This window comes from Sus scrofa, chromosome 6 (genome assembly GCF_000003025.6).
Source record: "Sus scrofa isolate TJ Tabasco breed Duroc chromosome 6, Sscrofa11.1, whole genome shotgun sequence".
NCBI classification, from domain to species: domain Eukaryota; kingdom Metazoa; phylum Chordata; class Mammalia; order Artiodactyla; family Suidae; genus Sus; species Sus scrofa.
Window position 1 is genome coordinate 145,437,850 of NC_010448.4, and position 17,458 is coordinate 145,455,307.

The 17,458-nt window shown below is 40.7% G+C and overlaps 1 protein-coding gene across 3 annotated transcripts in view; it reads left to right on the top strand.

Moving 5' to 3' along the window:
• C6H1orf141 (chromosome 6 C1orf141 homolog) overlaps window positions 1-17,458 on the top strand; it is a 186,979-nt gene that overhangs the window by 117,833 nt on the left and 51,688 nt on the right. For 2 of the 3 annotated variants that reach the window (XM_021096491.1, XM_005656146.2), the window contains one exon: window positions 14,413-14,504. The exons of the other annotated variant lie outside the window; for it this stretch is intronic. In XM_021096491.1, coding sequence (XP_020952150.1) covers window positions 14,430-14,504 — 75 coding nt within the window. In that variant the 5' untranslated portion in view covers window positions 14,413-14,429. The remainder of the gene's footprint in view (window positions 1-14,412; window positions 14,505-17,458) is intronic. 3 annotated transcript variants of the gene reach the window in all.

The window sequence follows — 17,458 nt, forward strand, 5'->3', positions numbered from 1 at the left end:
ATAGATTTAATGTGGAAAGACTGAGAAAGGTTCTAAATCTGTAAAAATGAGAAATGGCTGGGATTTTGTTAGGACGTAGGTGTAGAGATGAAGAACCTACAAAAGGAGGTCTTTCCTAAGGAAGAAGAAGAATACAGGTGTGAAAGGAACAACAGGAAGGTTGAAGAATATTGACCCTTTCCCCAGGCCTCATGGTTTGTGTGGGGCAAGAAAAGAAATGCTCCCTTTCCTAGAGAGAACAAAAAGGGCGGGGGGGGGGGAACCCATGATTTTCACCATTTCTGAATGGCTAAAAACAAATCTGGATAATTTCCAAACCAAATATAGTAGGTATATAGTAAAGAATCTCCTGCCCAAAAGAAAGGTCTGGACTTTGCCCTTGGCTTCTGGGAAGTAATCTCTGGGTCCTAGCAAGATGGTGCTTGATAGAGTCTTTGTTTGCCTGGAGGCCTTGGGTCATACTGGATGGTCGAACAATGCGATTTAGGGTGGAGAGCTCATGACACCCATATAGTCTTAGGGTGGGGGCTGAGAAAAGAAAGACCGATAATGTGACTTAAAGGGGGGGCTTTGGATCTGTCAACTTGCAGACTGAAATTACCATGTGGGCAATCCATGGGTCAATCATGCCTGTATGATGAGCTCCCACTAAAAGCTCTGGGCACAAAGCTCAGGTGAGCTTCTCTGGTTGGCACTTCTCCCTGTGTATTGTCATACATTCAGACGGGGAGAGTAACCTGTTCCTGACCCCAGGAAAAGATCAAAAGAAGCTCTGCATTTGGCATTTCTCCTGACTCTGCCCTATATGTGCTTTTTTTTTTTTTTTTTCTTGGTTGATTTTAACCTATATCCTTTCCCTATAATAAACCCTAATCCTGAGTAGCTTTCAGTGAGTTCTGTGAGTCCTTCTAGCTAATTATTGAGCCAGAGGGTTTGAACTTGGTGTCAAAGTGAAGGTGTTCTTGGGGAGATATGCCCTCTAGCTTCATGTATTAGCTGTGGATAACAATCTCTAGCTGAGTTTTGATTACTACATGATTACAACTGCTTTTTCTGCTTTTTTGTGTCATTGCCACCAGCATGTATTTGGGTTGTGAAGATTAATGCTGTTTTATAAAGCTTTCATTTTTATTTTTATTTGCATCAATTGAGGTACATTCCTGGAAGTGTTACCAACATACCTCTTGAGTAACAATTAATCATTGTTGTAAAAAAAAAATATTCCACTGTTCTTGATGAAGTCAAGATGTTTTCAGGTTACTTATTTTTAGATTTTGATTCTGTGGTGTGCGTGAATGATGTAGGGTGAGGTGTGTGTGTGTGTGGCCAAACCTGCTATACAACTTGTAAAATACAGATGTGAGCTTACCAATCACATGGGCTGTGTTTTAGCTTTAGGAATAAGACTTTTTTTTTTTTTTAATGCCATAAAACATGAAAGCAATCTTTCATTAAGTGTTCAAAAATGGGGAGTTCCTGTCATCATGGCTTAGCAGAAACGAATCTAACTAGGAACCATGAGGACGCAGGTTTGGTCCCTGGCTTTGCTCAGTGGGTTAAGGATCCGGCGTTGACATGAGCTGTGGTGTAGGTTGCAGACTCGGCTCAGATCTGGATCTGCCATTGTTGTGGCTGTGGCGTAGGCCAGCGACTACAGCTCTGATTCGACCCCTGGCCTGGGAGCCTCTATATGCCGCTCATGCTGCCCTAAAAAGGCAAAAAAGAAAGTATTCAAAAATGGGCTGTCAACTTCCATTCAGAGCTATAAATAGCATGGAGGGAGTTTTAAACTTCTTTTTGAAATTCTGGTTTCTAGGAAATTGCAAAAGGAAAAAGGAAATAAAGAGAAGCAAAGTCACTGCTCCCCAGTTCTTTTTATTCAACTTTATCCTTTACCTCCTCTCACACTCTGCATACAACAGTTTTGATATCGGTAAGGATTTGGCGAGTCACTTTGACTTTTAGTGACAAAAATATGTGGGCGGGGAGTTCCCAGTTATGGCTCAGTGGTTAACGAATCCGACTAGGAACCATGAGGTTTCTGGTTCCATCTCTGGCCTTGCTCAGTGGGTTAAGGATCCGGCGTTGCCGTGAGCTGTGGTGTAGGTCGCAGACGTGGCTCGGATCCTGCGTTGCTGTGGCTCTGGCGTAGGCCGGTGGCTACAGCTCCGATTCGACCCCTAGCCTGGGAACCCCCATATGCCGCGGGAGCGGCCCTAAAAAAGGCAAAAAGACTCCCCCCCAAAAAAGTGTGGACGAAATCGTTTGGTGGGGAGAGCCCTCTGCTCTTAAGATTTTTCCAAGGTAGGGAAAACTCAGGAAACTGTTTCTATGGCCACGGGACGCGTTGCCAAGGGCTAAAGAGGATAGAAAATAGCTACCGGGAGCCAGAGGAGAAAAGGAGGAAGCACGTGCGATTTGGGGAGGCAGAGGCTTTGGAAGGCTAGAAATTAAAATTTGAATGGAGATGGAAGACAAAATAAGGAAGGCAAAGTTTTTTAGAGTCGAGACCTTTTTCCTCTCCCCTTGGCCCGCAGACAGAACTTGCTCCAGCGGGATCAGGCTGGGGAGAGATTAGGCGCGAGGCAGAGGCACCACTATCACCGTGGCCGGAGGGGTTGCTCCCACCTGGGCTTCTCAGGTGAGAGTGGGTCGCAGGTGGGAGGCGGGGCTCAGGGGCTCTTTTTGACCATTCCTTGAAAAGACCTTTGACTCCTTTATACTTAATATTAAGGAGCTTCCTCAATCAAAACATCTTTGATATTTTGGCTTCCCATTAAAGAACCCCAGGCATAGAGTATTTGAGCAGGGCTCCCTGTGTCCCACGGACTCTATGCGCGCCGGCTGCTCGGGCTGCTCCTGGGGTGGAGGTTCCCGGGGAAGCTGAACTGTGGGGCCGGGCATGAGGTGCCAGCCGGCTTCTGGCTGCGTCACTGGCGTGTTTCAAACTTGCTGAAACAGACAGCGCGACCCAGGAACAGACTGGTCGGAGCTGATCACTCCTGCACGAATTGGGGTGCGATTTTGAATTTGCCGATGGAGTCTTCCAATCGTTATCTGATTGGTTGCTCGTAGTAATACTGCCCAGAGCATACACATAATACTCTGGGAACGTCTTTGATATTTTCACCAACCTCAATTGGTGACAGGCACAGTTTAGTAATGTTTGAAACCAAAGAGTATATATTCTTTTTTTTTCCCCTTTTTTTGGTCTTTTGTCCATTTTAGGGCCACTCCCGCTGCATATATGGAGGTTTCCAGGCTAGGGGTCTAATCGGAGCTGTAGCCACCGGCCAGAGCCAGAGCCACAGCAATGCGGGATCCAAGCCGGGTGTGCAACCTACACCACAGCTCACGGCAACACCAGATCCTTAACCCACTGAGAGAGGCCAGGGATCGAAGCTGCAACCTCATGGTTCCTAGTCGGATTCCTTTCTGCTGCGCCACAATGGGAACTCCCCAAAGAGTACATTTTCTTTCCCTCTATTTTTAACAAAAAGGGGGTAAGAGGAGTTCTCGCTGTGGTACCACAGGATCGGGATCCTGGCTTCTCTAACACCCTGGGACGCAGGTGCAATCCCTGGCCCAGCATAGTGGGTTAAGGATCTGGAGTTGCTGCAGCTGTGGGTTAGGTAGCATCTGTGGCTGGGATCTGATCCCTGGCCTGGGGACTCCATGTGCCGTGGAGTGGCTGAAAAAGAAAAATAAGGGGGAGGGAGACAAGAAAATCTATGGTGTGGATCTGTCTATGCACATAGGGCAGGTTTAATAATGACATCTTCCAATAACGAGTTTTAAATTTAGTTCTCATGATTTGTGGGCTGAATTAGTTTGCTTGGGGCTGCCATAACGCAATAGTAACTTAATTTATTCCTCAGTCTGGAGGCTGGCAATTCAAGATCCAGGTGTCTGCAAGGGGTGGTTTCCTCTTAAGCCTCGCTCTGGGCCTCACAGATGTCCGCCTTCTCCCAGTGTCCTCTCATGGGCTTCCCTCTATGCATATTGTCTGTGTCCTAATCTCTTCCTATATGACACTGGTCATGTTGGATCAAGACCCACTCCAATGACCCCATTTTAATTTCATTACCTCTTTCAAATAAAGGTCCTTCCTCCAAATATAGCTACATTCTGAAATACTGGGGATGAGGGCCTCAACAAGGTTGGGGGGCATAATTCAGCCTATAATACAAGCCATTTCTGAGCATTTAAGAATTAAAAAAAAAAAAAAAATAGGATTCCCTTGTGTCTGTGCTTGGAATGTGAGGTGGAAAAATTCAGCCATTTGCCTCATTATTGAGTCAAAAGTGGTTATTTAACAGTGAGGGCCTACTATGTGCTCAATAGAGTGTTTGGGGGACTGTGTCAGGTATAAGACAGAGGTCTTGCCTTCAAGGGGTAAACACTTGAACTGATAAAGACAGATAATGCAAGTACATTTTAACTTGAGCCTTTGTTTTCTGGATAGTGGCTCAGTCCTGCTCTTTTGTTATGAGTTTAGAGCCACTTTTGGTTTTCTGGAGTTCTTCCTTTAACAGGAGATGTTTGCAACTTGCTGAAGAAGTCTTCTTAGCAGAACCTATTATGTTGGCAACATTGGAGTTTTTGTTTGTTTGTTTTGACTTTTTTTCAGTCCCCAAAGTGCTAACTGTTAAAATGAATTCATGCTCTTAAAAGTCACTTTTTAGTTTGATATTGTTATTTTTAGCAATGACTCTGTCTCTGATATGCTTATAATGTTGGGCTCGCAATCTTGAAATTGTTTGTTGATATAGCCAAGTCTTCGCAGTGAGGCCTGTGAAGGATTTACTATGAAATTACTGGGACTTTTATGCTGCCCTGGTTGGCAAGTTCTCTGTTTCATTGTGTTCTTTTTCAAAAAAACTGTCATTACTGAGCCAGTAATTGAGAACATAAATCCAAGTTTCCTTTGAAAATAATTTTGCTGAGTTTAGATTTGGCAAGAACCAAATTTTATAATTCACTCAAAACTACATATTTCCTACTCAGTAAAACATTGCGAATTAACATCATCCATTTCAGACAGACTGGGATTACTCCCCCTAAAATGTCTTATTCAGAGATATCTCCAAATTGAATTGTCATTTCCAGATCCCAGCTGGGGGTAAAATCCTTTGCCTGGTGCCGAGATTCAAAGGTGGGTCAATCAATTCTTGCTTTAAATGAGCTTTTAATGCAGTGAGGAAGAGAGTTGTCAAAAAGTAAATCTCTATAGCACATGCCAAGTTCCATAACGAAGGACAAAGAGTAACAGGAGCACAGAAGAAAGAGAGCTCGTCACTGAGACAAAGAAAGAAAGAATGCCAAGGCAAATCTCAGAATAGAGTTTGCCTTTACATTAGGAGCTGAGAAAGAATTGGCTTTTGACTGGCAGAGGTGAGGAAAAGAACATTCCCAGTGGAAGGAAAAGCAGGAGTGAAGGACATGGCTTGGAAAGGGGCAGGATGGGCTGGGAATAGGATTAGCAGATCCTGACAGAAGCAAATGGGATACGGTGGGAGATTAACTGGAAAAGGTGGACTGAGCCAGGTCCTGGACTGTCTTTTCCTGAACCGTCTTAGATGTCATCCGAAGAGTTTGCATGTTATGCCGCAGGTTAATGGGGAGCAAGCGAAGGTCTGTGGGCTGGCGCTGGACCTGACCCGTATCCTTTTTAAGGAAGATAGCTCTGATGACATTTTGAAGGAATGGTATTTGAGGGACGAGGAGGAAGGTTAGGGGCAGGCAAGTTAGGAGAGTAGAGTTTAGTGACCACGAGGAGGGAAAATGACAATCCGAAGGTCTGAAGGAAGACAAGAACAATGCAAATCAAAGGGAGGACCCGAAAGCTCTTGTCCAATTGGGGTCAATGTTGCTTCACTGTTCATGGAATTATGTCAAAGACTGTGGATCCATTTGAACCCCAAGAGTCTATGAGTTAGGCTTCTGTGACCACATGAGAACTCTCCATTCCACAGGGGAGCGTTTCCCAGCAACCGTAAGTGATATGTAAGAATGCTTCAGACACATCTATGTATATTTAAGAAGTGAGATAATCTCTCACCCCTAGTTCATATGTCAGTTGAAAAGGGGATAATTAGATCTCTTGACTTGAGCACAAATTAATTTTGGTTTTTTGGATGACTCTCCAGTGTGGCCACATAGTAATGCTTTTCAAGGTAGTCTCCCTAAATAGTTACTGTATATTCAAAACCTACCTTTCTCCTTTATGGGACAGTGAGTTTTAGTTTCTGTTCACCAAACTGAGCATAAGAATTTAATAAATAATGGAGAAATAAAACTATGAGAAAATTAGAGAAGGAAAGGAACCAAGATAATAGATGGCATGGCACAGAAGATACTGAATTTCTGGATTAAAATAGAAGACACTGAATTATGGGATCAAAGTAAAAGATACTGAATTATTGGATTAAATAGAAGATGATGACGTGCTGAATAAGTTCTCATTGTTTCCCAAGTTCCAAGCATTTAGTGCAGGTGTATTTGAAGAAATATACTGTGAAGGAAGCAAGGATTGCATGGTGGCAGGTATGCAGAAAAAAACAAAAATGATGTGCAGATGGGAAACATGCATTTTGCAGCATTTTTTATAGGTAATCTCACACATCTTAACCTAGCAGGTAAGTATATATATCATTGCTCATATTTACTTCTTTTATTTATTAAACAATATGACACTTATATTCACTCAATTAAACCTTGAAACAACCTCATAAGTAGGTCTTTCTATTATTTGAATTTTTCAGATGGAACAACACAGAGAGGTTAGACAATTAGCCCACAGTCACACAGCTGCTAAGTAGCAGAGCTAAGGATTCAAACCCAGGCAGTCTAACTTGAGTCCATTTTCTTACCCAGTATACTATACTGCCTTTCTGAGTTTGAAGGTGAAAGATAAAGTAGTGAGGTTTTTTGTTTTGTTTCTTTGTTTTGGATTTTTTTGCTTTTTAGGGCCACATATGTGGCATATGGAAGTTCCCAGGCTAGGGGTCAAATCAGAGCTGTAGCTACTGGCCGACACCACAGCCACAGCAATGCAAGACCCAAGCCACGTCAGCGACCTATACCACAGCTCACAGCAATGCTGGATCCTTAACCCACTTAGCGAGGTCAGGGATTGAACCCGCATCTTCATGGATACGAGTAGGGTTCATTACTGCTGAGCCATGATGGGAGCTCCACAAGTAGTGACTTTTTTTAATGCTGTAGTTTGATCTAGAAGAACCTCAAAAGGACTCTGTCAAAGACTTACGTGTATTTGTGAGTATAAACGGAGACTACAAGCAAATGTAGTATTTACAGTTTTCCATTTCCTCTATGGCCAGTGGTTAATGCATTCAGGTTTTTAGGTATTAGGGATGCAAAGATGAGTAAGACTGGTCCCTGCTTTCAGGAAACAGTATAGAGGGGGAATGAGGTATATTATGTACTTTAATGAAGCATGATTAAGTACTAGGGTAGCAGTGTGCATAGACTATCATTTGAACACAGACATTACACATCTAAATCATAGTAAACCAGGGAAAGCTTCCTAGCAGAGGTGTTATTTACATTGGGTCTTGAGGGATGGGTAGAACTTAGAAATTTACAGGGAGTGGATAACAGGACTGTAGGCAGAGGGACCAGCAAAGGCGAAGCAACAAGTAAAGGAAAATATAACACCTTAAAGAAGTGCAAGTTGTTTGCTAGGACCAGGATATCAAGTGTACCCGAGGCAGAGGCATGTGAGGTTAAAGACTTAGTCAGAAGCCAAACCATGAGCCTGGCATGATAAATCAAGGAGCTTGACCTTTATCCTCAAAACTATAGGAAGAAGTTTCCCCTGTAATCAGGGAGTCATGTGCTTGTATTTTTCTTGAAAAAATAATTCAGACAAAAGTGAAGAAGAAAATGGATAGAGTGGAACCAATGTACAGACATATTTTGAAACGATTGCAATAATCCAGGCAGCAAGTTATGGACTCTTAAACTGAGCAATAGCCATGTGAATGAATAAGAAGAAAAACAAAAGGTATGTAGAATGTAGCATCTATAAGAGAACGTGATTGTTGTATATTTAGGGAAAGGATGAAAGGGCGTTTCCCAGGAGAGTGGTGACCAAATCCTGCTTTGGGGGAACAGCTTCATCAGAATGGCATTAAAAAAGTAGACCCCTGGTCTTTATCTTCATAAATCTTGACTTAGTGGCTCTGGGATGCTAACTGGGAATCTATTTCTTGGAAGTTTTTGAGTTCATTCTGCAGTGTAACTAGGATTGAGAACCATTACAACTCCCAAGTTTATGGGCTGGATACCTGAAAAATAACCTATGTGGTCATAAAGAGATGCCTAGTAAAGGTTGGAAGAGATTTTTGGCTAAGGGAGCAGAAGAACGGGTTTACTTTCAGCTACATTGGGCTACCTGTGGGAAATCTGGATTGAGCTAGGTATATGGGTTTGGAACTCAGAAGAGAGATTTTGTTTGTAAAGACATGGTGGTAGATGAAACCATGGGTTTGGGAGATTATCCTGGAAGAATTTACGGAATAGTGAAAAAGATGGCTGTGCATTTAGGAAGGCTCATAGGTAGGAAGTGGTCTAGGAAGATGAGCAAGGAGAAAATGCTGGTGAGGAATCTTCAGAGAAGGTGAAGAGATGTGACTCGTCACAGAAACCAGGTGAGGGGAGATCCACAGAAAGGAGCGGTCAACATTAGCAAAAGTTTTAAACATTCAAATAAGGTAAATAAGAGCAGAAAAGTGCCCGACCCCATAAGATGGGGACCGTGGTGACTTAGGAGAGCAGATTTAGAAGAGTAGTTTCAGAGGAGTCAAATGATGGTGGATGAGAAGGGATGTAAGAAATTAGAAACCCTACGTATAGACAAGCATCTTAAGAAATCTGGCAATAAAGGGAAGATGGGAGAGAACAATGGCTAGTGGGGTCAGAGGAGGAATTTTTTTCCTTTTCTCTCTCTCTCTCTCTTTTTTAAATAACAGTTTTATTATTTATTTATTTATTTGTCTTTTTTTTTTTTTTTTTTTTTTTTTTTTTTTTGCTATTTCTTGGGCATATGGAGGTTCCCAGGCTAGGGGTCAAATCGGAGCTGTATCCTTTGGCCTACACCAGAGCCGCAGCAACATGGGATCCGAGCCGCATCTGCAACCTACACCACAGCTCACGGCAACGCCGGATCGTTAACCCACTGAGCAAGGGCAGGGACCGAACCCGCAACCTCATGGTTCCTAGTAGGATTCGTTAACCACTGCGCCACAACGGGAACTCCCTTTTTTTTTTTTTAATAGAAGAAACTTGAGCATGCCAAGGAGAAGAAATCAGTGAAGAAAATCAAGGATAGATTCAGGAAAGAGGAGACAAAAAGTGAAAGTAATCATTTTAGGAGGCCAGAAGTCTAGGGTATATGGGGAGGAGTTAGCTTTGGATGGGAAAGGCAACACTTCTATTAAAATTACAATACAGGAGTTCCCATCGTGGTTCAGTGGAAACAAATCTTAATAGTATCCATGAGGATGCAGGTTTGATCCCTGGCCTCACTCAGTGGGTTAAGGATCTGGTGTTGCAGTGAGCTGTGGTATAGGTCGCAGACACGGCTTGGATCTGGTGTTGCTCTGGCTGTGGTGTAGGCCAGCAGTTACAGCTCCTCTTTGACCCCTGGCCTGGGAACCTCCATATGCTGAGGGTGTGGCCCTAAAAAAAAAAAAATTAGAATACAGGTGAGGGAGTTCCTGTTGTGGCTCAGTGAGTTAAGAACTTGACATAGTGCCCTTGAGGATGCATGTTCAATCACGAGCTGCGGTGTAGGTCACAGATGCAAGTTGGATCTGGCATTGCTGTGGCTGTGTTGTAGGCTCACACCTGTGGCTCTGATTTGACCCCTGGCCTGGGAGCTTCCATATGCCGCAGGTGTGGCCCTAAAAGAATAAAATGAAATGAAATGAAATAAAATACAGGTGAGATGGGAATGGATACAGATAAGACTGGTATGAGAAGCGGAAGAAGTTCTTACTTAATGGTCTCTATTTTCTTAGCGAAAAATAAGACCCATCTTATTCCTTCTTGCCTAGGAAGATGGGTCTCACAAGAAAAATGTCTGCCAGGTGAAAACTTCCTCAGTGAATTTGATAGAATACCTAGCACAGTATCTTTCAGGTAATGGATGTAGTAGCTAGAGGCCAAATGAAATGTTTATCATCAAGTGAAAATATATGCTTGTAGAAATGGGACCATGAAGTAGAATTTATGGCCACAGAAGTAGAAATATGAAGCAGAAGTATGAAACCAATATGCTGGTTTAAAGTAGACATTCAAATGTAAAAGATTAGGAGTTTCCATCCTGGCTCAGCGGAAATGAATCTGCCTAGTAACCAGGACATAGATTCAATCCCTGGCCTTGCTCAACTCAGGAGTTGCCATGAGTGGTGGTGTAGGCCACAGATGTGGCTTGGATCCAAAGTTGCTGTGGCTGTGGTGTAGGCCAGTGGCTGCAGCTCTGATTCAACCCTTAGCCTGGGAGCCTCCATATGCCATGGCTGTGGCCCTAAAAAGACCAAAAAAAAAAGAAAAAAAAAAAAAAAAAAGTAAAAGATTGAATCAAGAAAAGACTGAAACAGGAGTTTCAATGTGGCTCAGCGTGTTTCGAACCCAACTAGTATCTGTGAGGATGTGAGTTCCATCCCCTCCCTCACTCAGTGAGTTAAGGATCCGGCATTGCCATGAACTGTGGTGTAGGTCGTTGACACGGCTTGGATATTATGTTGCTGTGGCTATGGTGTAGGCCAGCAGCTACAGCTCTGATTCGACCCCTAGCCTGGGAACTTCCATATGCCGCAGGTATGGCCTTAAAAAGCAACGAAAAAGAAAAAAAAGACTGAAACACAGAAGGTCACATTGAGGAATATTTAATACAGTCTTGATACTTTTTGCATTAAAATATTAGTTTATATTTCATGCAAAGTGCTTAGGATGCCTCATCATATTAGATCTAATGTTCTTTGCTCTCAGTGTTTGCTTGAAGAAACAAGCTAGGTCCTTGGCACCCTTGGCATAATGATGAGAGCGAGCAATTTGTTCAGTAGTGTTTCTTCCCTCCAGTTTCTCCCAGTGCCCTTCATCCATTAGGAATGATGGGCCCATTGCCAAAGACCTATTCAAATAATTGCAAACTGAAAAAAAAAAGTATTGCTTCCAAAATATGAAAACAAAACCGTAAAACTAAAACTGATAACATTCTCTCAGTTTCATTAAGTGATAAATTTAGTATTTTTCACTTCAACAAAACTCATGATAAGCACAGTGGTTTGCCAGAAATGATATCATAGCTAAATCATTTACTCATAGCAAAATAATTTTAAATCAAAGATATAGAAATTCTTTTACTTTTTTTTTTTTTAGGGCCACATCCATGGCATATGGAGGTTCCCAGGCTAGGGGTTGAATCTGAGCTACAGCTGCTAGCCTACACCACAGCCACAGCAGTGCAAGGTCCAAGCCTCGTCAGTGATCTACACCACAGCTACAGCAATGCTGGATCTTTAACTACTGAGTGAGGTCAGGGATCAAACCTGCATCCTCATGGATCCTAGTTGGGTTTATTACTGCTGGGCCATGACAGGAACTCCTAAAATTTCTTTTAAATTAAACTGTGTGTATGTTTCTGTGTGTGTATGAAAAAAATGGGATGATGTGGTGTAGCTTAAAATGTCTGATATAATGTTGAAGATGAGGGACTCTAAACCTAATAGGCTTAAGATATTTTACCCTTTGGAGTTCCCATCGCGTGGTGCAGTGGTTAACAAATCCGACCAGGAACCATGAGGTTTTGGGTTCGATCCCTGGCCTTGCTCAGTGGGTTAAGGATCTGGCGTTGCTGTAGCTGTGGTGTAGGTCGCAGACGCAGCTTGGATCCCACGTTGCTGTGGCTCTGGCTGGTGGCTATAGCTCCAATTAGCCTGGGAACCTCCACATATCTCAGGAGCAGCCCTAGAAAAGGCACAAAGGCCAAAAAAAAAAAAAAAAAAAAAAAAAGTTTTACCCTTTAAAAAGACCTGCTTTCCATCGCTTTCATGGTAAGCAGCATGTTTCAGTTCCCTCATGTAATTTATACTTTCCTTGAACTGGGAAATGCATTCATTTCAATATGTTGGTTCCTCTATTTACCTCTATTTTTTATTTAGAAATAAAAATCTTTATCCTCCATAAAAGAAATTTTGATGAGAAATATAGAATCCCTCCTCATACTTGAAGTCATATCATGTTTAAGGGAAACACAGAAACTAAAATCCTTCTAGTTGTTTGGAGGATATATAGAATGGGTGGTTCTTGGATCTGAAAAGACAGTATATAGTGTCCAGATAATCTTTGTTCTCTTTCAGAATCTCTCCCCTATTCCCCTGTAGGAGACCCAGAAAGCCTGAGGCATCCACACTGTTCTAACACCCTTGCCCTGCCTTTCTCCTTTCCAACCTGCAACCCAAGCTTATGTGGTTCATAACAAGACAGGCAACCCAAGCTTATGTGGTTCATGACAAGGCAGGCAATCTGTGGCCCGCAAAAGTCCTTTGTCACTTTGGACCACATTGTGGGATGGCGGTGGAGTATCTGGATGTAGCAAAATATCAGAGGGCATGCTGAGATGGGAAGACATTATCAGAACACCAGGAATTCACACTCAGGGCCCTAGATGGTGAAGGAAAGAGAGCAGAAAAGAGAGCTGGGGAAGAGGGAGGGAGTGGGATGGACTGGCAGTTTGGGATTAATAGATGCAGACTCTTACATTTGGAATGGATAAACAATGAGGTCCTGCTATACAGCACAGGGAACTGTATCCAATCACCTGTGATAGACTACGATGGAAGATAATGTGCAAAGAAGAGTGTGTATATATCTATGACTGGGTCACTTTGCTGTACGGCAGAAATTGACAGGACATTGTAAATCAACTATAATAAAATTGTCTCTTAGAAAAGAAAGCTAAAAGAAACCAAGTACACAATAATATGAGCTTTTGGCATAGAATCCTTAACTCTTTGTCTTTTCATGCATTATTGCCTCTGTGTGATATTGATTGAACAATAAAAATGGGAGACATAGCATAAAATTTTTTGAGCTAGAAAGAACCTTAGTGTTGACATTGATGTTCATTAGAAATATTTAAATACCACTGGGGGAGTTCAAGTTGTAGCTCAGTGGTTAATGAACCCGACTAGTATCCATGAGGACGCAGGTTTGATCCTTGGCTCTGCTCAGTGGGTTAAGTATCCTGTGTTGCTGTGACTGTGGTGTAGGCCAGCAGCTACAGTTCCCACTCAGCCTCAAGCCTGGGAACCTCCGTATGTCTCGGATGCGGCCCTAAAAAAAAGACAAAAGAAAAAAAGTGGATTAAATGACGTTTGGCCCATTCAGTTCGCTGACCAAAAATACGTTGAATGCATAAACATCTATTCAAATTTTAAAAATAAAAAAAGAGTGAGCATTGGGTTAATATTCCTGAATCTTCTTCCACTCTGCCCCTAGCTCTTTGTATTGCATTGTAAGGTACTTATACTTTGTGACTTTTCATTTTCTTTCTTTCTTTCTTTTTTTTTTTTTGCTTTTTACGGCCACACTTGCCACATATCGAAGTTCCCACACAAGGGGTCAAATCAGAGTTGCAGCTGCTGGCCTACACCACAGCCACAGCAACGCTGGATCCTTAACCGACTGATCAAGGCTAGGGATCCGAACCTGTATCCTCATGGATACTAGTCAGGCTCATAACCCAGTGAGCCACAATGGGAACTCCATGACTTTTAATTTTCTCATCTGAAAAATGGAAATAAATTAAACTGTGCCCTGATGGCTAACATTCAGGTCCCCAAACCTAATATGGACCAACTGACCCCAGATGAGATTTTCAGCAAATTAATTAACTGGAAAATATGAACTTTACAGCAATAGAACCTAACAAGCTTGGCTGCCGCTCCTCCTGTGTGACTGTATTATATCAACAGTTTTGGATCATTGACCAATTTAATTTCAACGTGATAAATTCTATAAATGTTACCTTCATTAAATCATGACAAAAGGAAAATAGATATAAATCAGGCTGCATGCCCTTACTTTGGGTATGAGTCATATCTGCTTCTCATAGGTAATCTTGAACTTCAACTCACCCTTATCATACATTGAAAAATTCCTGGGGCCCGCATGCATCTTTGAGTTCTGATCATATGAGCTTCTGCCTAAAAAATGTGGATACCTCTACAGTTCTGTGATTTATCTCATGATCTGTACTGTTCTTTTCTTTGCCTAAACAGTATTATAAAGGTGGGTCTCTTATGCCTAGATAATCAATTATGTGTTTAAATTTTAAATGTTTTGGAGATTTAGTCTTTTCCTGCCTCCTTTTTTAAATAGGAATTTACTGGCTGACAATGGCAGAAACAATCTTACAGCAGTTAGATATTCTGGATGAGCAAGCAAAGACACTGTTGGCCAAAAGAGCAAAGGTTTGTAAAATGTAGGCTGCAATTCAATTTATCGTTAAAACATTATCATTTCAAATGCGGATGATTGTTTTTGTTTTTTAGTTAATGATGCATTAATCTGAGGCTATAAACTAATTTCTAAAAAGCAAATAATTCTTTTAGTTGAGAGAGTTATCTATATAAGTGGATACCACAAATAATTAATTAAATATATAAGGTAACTTCTAGGTGGCTATATACTAGGTTACAAAGTATCTAACCTGCTTTAAATAAATCCTAGGCAGTCAAATAGTAAATACGACTACTCCTATAGTTTTTACTAATATGTTAAACATAAACCTCTTTTAGCCAATTCATTAAAAAGAAGAAAATATGTGATATAGCTACAAAATTAGAAACAAAGTTTGTAGAAAATAAAAAGGGTGAGACTCATATAATTCAATATAAAATATTAGTCAAGAACGTGGTTCTGAATCACCGGATTTTTATGGTTGTTGTTCCCAGGCAAGGGAGTCGAATTGGAGCTGTAGCTGCTGGCCTACACCACAGCCACAGCAACGCCAGATCCGAGCTGTGTCTGCGACCTACACCACTGCTCAGAGCAATGCCGTGATCAAACCTGTGTGCTCTAGGACACTAGCCAGATTCGTTTCTGTTGAGCCATGATGGGAACTCCTGAATCACTGGATTTTTTACCATACATGAGCAGTTTAATTTGGTTATACAAAGACTTATTAAAAAATATAACAATGTGGATAAATGAGACATGTATCAGGAGCAATGGAGTTTGAGAAAACGAGGAGGATACCACAGAGGAGAACTTCAAAGTGACTGAACCTGAAAATGAAAATGTTGATGTTTGAATAATGTGCTTTCTTTTAAATTTTTTGTAATTGTATCCTTTCATTCAGAACATAGAGGCATATTGAAAAATGGAATGCATTAATTCTGTTACAGCTATCACAATTTTGAAGGAGCAAACCAAGGGTAGCTTAACTAATGCAAAGCCCTTAGACTTTGACACTCCAAAGTTGATTGCTTTTTAATTTTTTGTTTAAAATGAATGGTACTTTTGAAAATATAATCAGCTGTGAATTTACTAAATTTGTCATGAAATTCCCTTTTTTACAACATTTGGAATTATAACTAGTAATAATGACTCTTAATTTTCCTAGGAGCTTTCTTTGTGCAAAGCATTTCCATGTATTTTCTCATTGTGTGTTACTACGCATAATCCGTGTGTTATTGGTACAGCATTCTGTGGAGATTCTTTTAAAAGTATATGTAGCCACTTTAAAAACCTTTTCTTAAAAGTTATATAATTAAAACATACTTTTGGGAACAAGTTAAGCAACATATAGAGATATATATGAAGAAAATTATACATAAGAAGAATTACATAAAGAAGTATTAATAGTCTTTGTCCTCTTTCTTCTAATCCTTTCCTCCCAGGCAAATAAACTAGCATTTGAGGTTTATCCATCCACATCTTTTGTACTCTTATGAAGATATGCAACTATCCATAATATAAATAATACATTAAATATATATATATAATACATAAATATAAATATACATGTGTTACAGTAGAAAATTGACAGAACACTGTAAACCAGCTATAATGGAAAAAAATCATTATTAAAAAAGATAAAAAATATATGTGATTGCTTTATATATAAATAAATATATGTGATTGCTTTTTTATTTTTTATTTTTATTTTTTAATGTCTTTTATTCTGAAATAATTACAGACTCACAGAAGCTGGGGTTCCAGTGGGGTAGGGTTCCATGTACCTTTTACCCCATTAGCCCCAGTGGTGACATCTTACATAGTTGTAGTTTAATAGCAAAACCAGTATGAGTCACATCCAACATTGGCACTGGTATATTATTGTTATCTCGACTGCAGACTTCATTCAATTGTTACCATTTTTAACCTTTATTTATTTGTGTCTCTAGTCCTGTGTGATTTTATCCCATTATAGATTTGTATAAATCACCATGATAAAGACACACGACACTTCCATTCTGTATAAGTGCTTCCTCATGTTATTTCTTTGTATTTGTATCCACACCCCCACCCCAGTTGCCTGGCTCTGTCTCCAGCAATGACGAATCAGTTCTCCATATCTATAATTTTATGATTTTGAGAATGTTATATAAATGGCATCATTCAGTGTATGAAATTTTGAGCTTGGCTTTTTTACTCTGGCTTTGAGGTCCATCTAAATTTTTGCATGAATCAATAGCTTTTTTTTTTTTTTTTTTTTTGCTTTTTAGGGCCATACCTGCAGCAGACCTACAGCACAGCTCATGGCAATGCAGGATTTTTAATCCAGTGAGCAAGGGCAGGGATCAAACCTGCATCCTCATAGATGCTACTTGTATTCATTTTCCCTGAGCCACAATGGGAATTCCCAATAGCTTTTTTTAGCATTTGAGGTTTATCCATCCACATTTTTTGTACTCTTATGAAGATATGCAACTATCCATAATATAAATAATACATTAAAATATGTATAAATAATACATAAATATAAATATACATGTGTTACAGTAGAAAATTGACTTTTATTGCTGAGTAGTATTCCTTATATGGATGTACAGAGTTTCAGCTGCTTACCCAGGAAGGACATTTGGGTTGTTTTTTTAGTATTGTGCTTTAAAAAATAAAGCTGCTAAGACAATAACATGTGTAAAGCTGCTATGAATATTTATGAACAAGTTTTTGTATGAATGTAAGTTTTACTTTCCCTGGAGTGAATGCCCAAGAGAGTGATTGCTGGTGCAGTGTCTGTCTCTCAAACTAAACAAGATTAGAGCCTTATTCTTTGGTTCGGGTTCCCCCTCCTTGTGCCTCAGTCCAGAAACTACCTCCAAGAAGTAAGGCAAGCTATTGTTGGTTTTTCCTCATGTATTTCCCTTTTTTCAAGGATCACGGTCCTGCTCTGTTTCCTGATGCCTGAGTGTAGCTG